General features: G+C 37.3%; 1 protein-coding gene across 1 annotated transcript in view; it reads left to right on the forward strand.

Annotated features, from left to right (window-relative positions):
- Window positions 1–313: 313 nt before the first annotated feature.
- The window catches only part of CCDC152 (coiled-coil domain containing 152), a 13,077-nt gene continuing 10,284 nt past the window's right edge, over window positions 314–3,106 (forward strand). Inside the window, 1 exon segment of the mRNA XM_008630621.2 lies at window positions 314–2,541. Within this exon segment, the coding sequence (XP_008628843.2) occupies window positions 2,455–2,541 (87 nt within the window). The 5' untranslated portion in view covers window positions 314–2,454.

Here is a 3,106-nt window from a genome sequence, read left to right on the forward strand (position 1 = left end):
TGACCATACAGAGTAGGTCAGCAACTAACACAACAACTTCAACTTTTTGTCGACTCCCTGACTTCTGACCTTCTGCTCAACCACAGCATTTATGAATCTTGGGTACTCCCTTCCCCTCAGGTGTGCGGTGCCACATACGAGGATGCAGCTTGGGCTCTAAGACTGCAATTATACAGCCTATTTCTGAAAAGAAATCTAGGTCCATAAAGTAAATTAACAGCTCTCTGGTCTAATGAGGACACATCCAAGTCTTAATAAGGAGCCTCATCGCACCTGGGGGGAGGCTGTAAAGGGTCGCGCCCCGCCCCACCGGGGGGCGGGGGGGGGGGCGGGGGGCGCCCACCGCAGGGCCGGTAATGGTACGCTCCGCCGGCGGGACTGAGTTTCCCGCCTTCGGGGGCGCGCGGCTTCCCCTCAGGTGCCTGAGGGCGCGCGGGGTGAGAGGGGATCGGGAAATGACGGGAACGCCTGACGTGCCTGGTACTGAATAATTGCTACATTCAGTTAATGTCTACATATTTCTCTCTCTATGTATGTTTCACTGCCGCATGCAGCGAAAAAATGAAAACTTAAATTTCCAAACGGGATCATCAGCTACAATAGTTTTAAAAGTGATACTGGGAAAGCATGGATGGCAAGGGGTCAAAGAGGCATTGAAGGAAGGTGTCACTTTTACAGCAGTCAAACCCACAATTTAAATCTTTAATTTTTCCCTCAGTGACATAAATGTCATCATTCAAAACAGGAGTGGGAGGCTTAACAAAAATGCCTTTGGAAGACATAACATATAATAGTAATATGCACAAAAATAACAGTGATGAGTTTTCCTGCTGGAAAAATACAACATTAATAATACAACATTATTTTTAATTTACTGTTCTTGTACCCAGTGGTACTGTTGTCAAGTGCTGAGCACATCCTGTTTTCCGAGAAAACAAGTGATGCCATAGAATAAGGAAACACACAAACAAAACAGCGCAACACGGCAGCTCCCTGAACTCCATCCTCTGTCAAAATGTGGAGAGTGGAACACAGTTTTAAGAATATAATGGAAAAAATGGTGACTGACAAATATAAGATGTTGACCATGATAAGGATAGGAAAAGTCAGGGCTTTACATTCGTAGCGTACATTTAGATTATCAACTAACAGAATATTAAGATGTATAATGGTTTTAAAAACTTGATACATATTTAAATACATTTTAAACACATATTTGCATATAAAATAAATACAATAAAAACAATATAAATACATTTAAATATATATTTTAAAACCCCAGTTTAACAAATCATTGCATTGTAGTATGTTACAAGTCATTAGGATTACTAATTCATTAAAAAGACCCCAAAACCCCATTAATTTTACTAAGAAGCATTAATTTTTTTAGGTTTACTATATTCTGAAAAACTGTTAATTTAAAAAACTGAGCTTTGGCTTATGATTTAGTTTTAGTCTCGCTGAAGAAACAGTGGGCACAAGGGAAAAAAAGTATTAACCACACAGGAGCAATATCTTACTGCCTCGTTAAAGAACTTACATATATATAAAAGCTGGTAAATATTGAATGACTGACAGAATAATTCAGTTATGTACTTTTGGTGCCTGCTTAGTATTGTGCATTTACCTATTTCTCCCTGACTGTACTGCAAGTATTTCTGTCTGGAAATCCATTCGGTTTAAGGGTAGTGAACACATTTTAACTCCTGGTTCATCTCTCTGATTGTATTTTTTTTGTTATTTGTAAAAACGCTGTTCACACATTACCACATAGAAGTCATGATTTTGTTTGGACCACATGGTTTACTGGTATTGGAATTCTTGTCTCATGGAGCCTGATGTTGACAGATAGTTTGAATATTTTATATGCATTCATGTTGTGTATTTCAGATCCATCTTGCAAATACATGCTGAAGATTCTGTAAGTAGAATTATAAAAATAGGGGTTGTGTTAAAAATCTGGAACTATATCGGTGCCTTTCAAAATACTGTCTTTTTATTCTGCAGCAAGGTTTATGTGTTGCAGTGTCTATTACTGATTGAATACTTGTTTATAAGAAAATATGTCAGTACCTTTAAACTTAAGTAGTTATCTATCAGAGCATCTACACAGGTAAAAGATGCTGCATTAATATGTGCCCGGTGCATTATTCTGTCTATGGAAGTGGATCCAGGTTAATTTTTTAATTGCAGCAAAATTTCCAAGTTCAACTACAATGTCAGTTTGGCAGATTTTGTTTGGGCTTTCTGACATTCATTGTATTTCCTAGAAATGCAAGATCCTAAATAGGCTGAAGTTTAGGTTCAATGCAAAAGTAGTTTTAGTTTTTAAAAAGAGTGTTCTGCTTACATTTTTGCCTAAGAATTTACATTGTATGAATGAGAAATACATTAATTTATAGATCTATTTTTTTATATATATAGTGATCATTTGATTATATGGTCCAGAAATAAATGAATCATAGCGATTAAGAAACTATGAAGAAAAACACTGTGGTGAACCTTGATAAACTTTTAGAAGACTTCTCAGAGATAGAAAAGGTAAGTGAAGAAGGTAAAAAATCTTGAGATTGCCATCTATAGTTATTGTGTGATGTTTTCAAAAAAATTTTGAGTGAAAATTTCTTTAAGTGGTATCAGTTTCTTGTTATGCCTTGTAATACCAACTTTGTTTGGACAAATATTTGTACTGACGGTATCTTGGAGTCATCAGAGTGAATTCTGTGAAGCCTGAGAAGCCTTTGTTTCTGTGCTAGAATTTTAATCATCCATAAGCCAGTTTGCCTTCTCAGGAAGAGTGTGGAAGATGGTGTTGAAGATAACAGTGTTACCCAGCTTCCATAGATTCACAGAATCATTTGTGCTGGAAGGGACCTTAAAGATCACCTTGTTCCAAACCCCTTCTGTAGGCAGGGACAGCTCTCACTAGACCACGTGGTCAGAAATTGTTCCTTGTTCTACAAAAATGTCATTGTCTTATGAGGAGCATGGATTCTTACATTCCATATGCATTGAGCTTCCTTTATCTTATATGTGTGTCATTTCTGCAAAGGTCAACCCACTGAGGAAAATCAGTGCAGTGTTTCTTTTTAGACTGATATTGATC

This window comes from Corvus brachyrhynchos, unplaced genomic scaffold, assembly GCF_000691975.1.
Source record: "Corvus brachyrhynchos isolate BGI_N302 unplaced genomic scaffold, ASM69197v1 scaffold42, whole genome shotgun sequence".
NCBI classification, from domain to species: Eukaryota; Metazoa; Chordata; class Aves; order Passeriformes; family Corvidae; genus Corvus; species Corvus brachyrhynchos.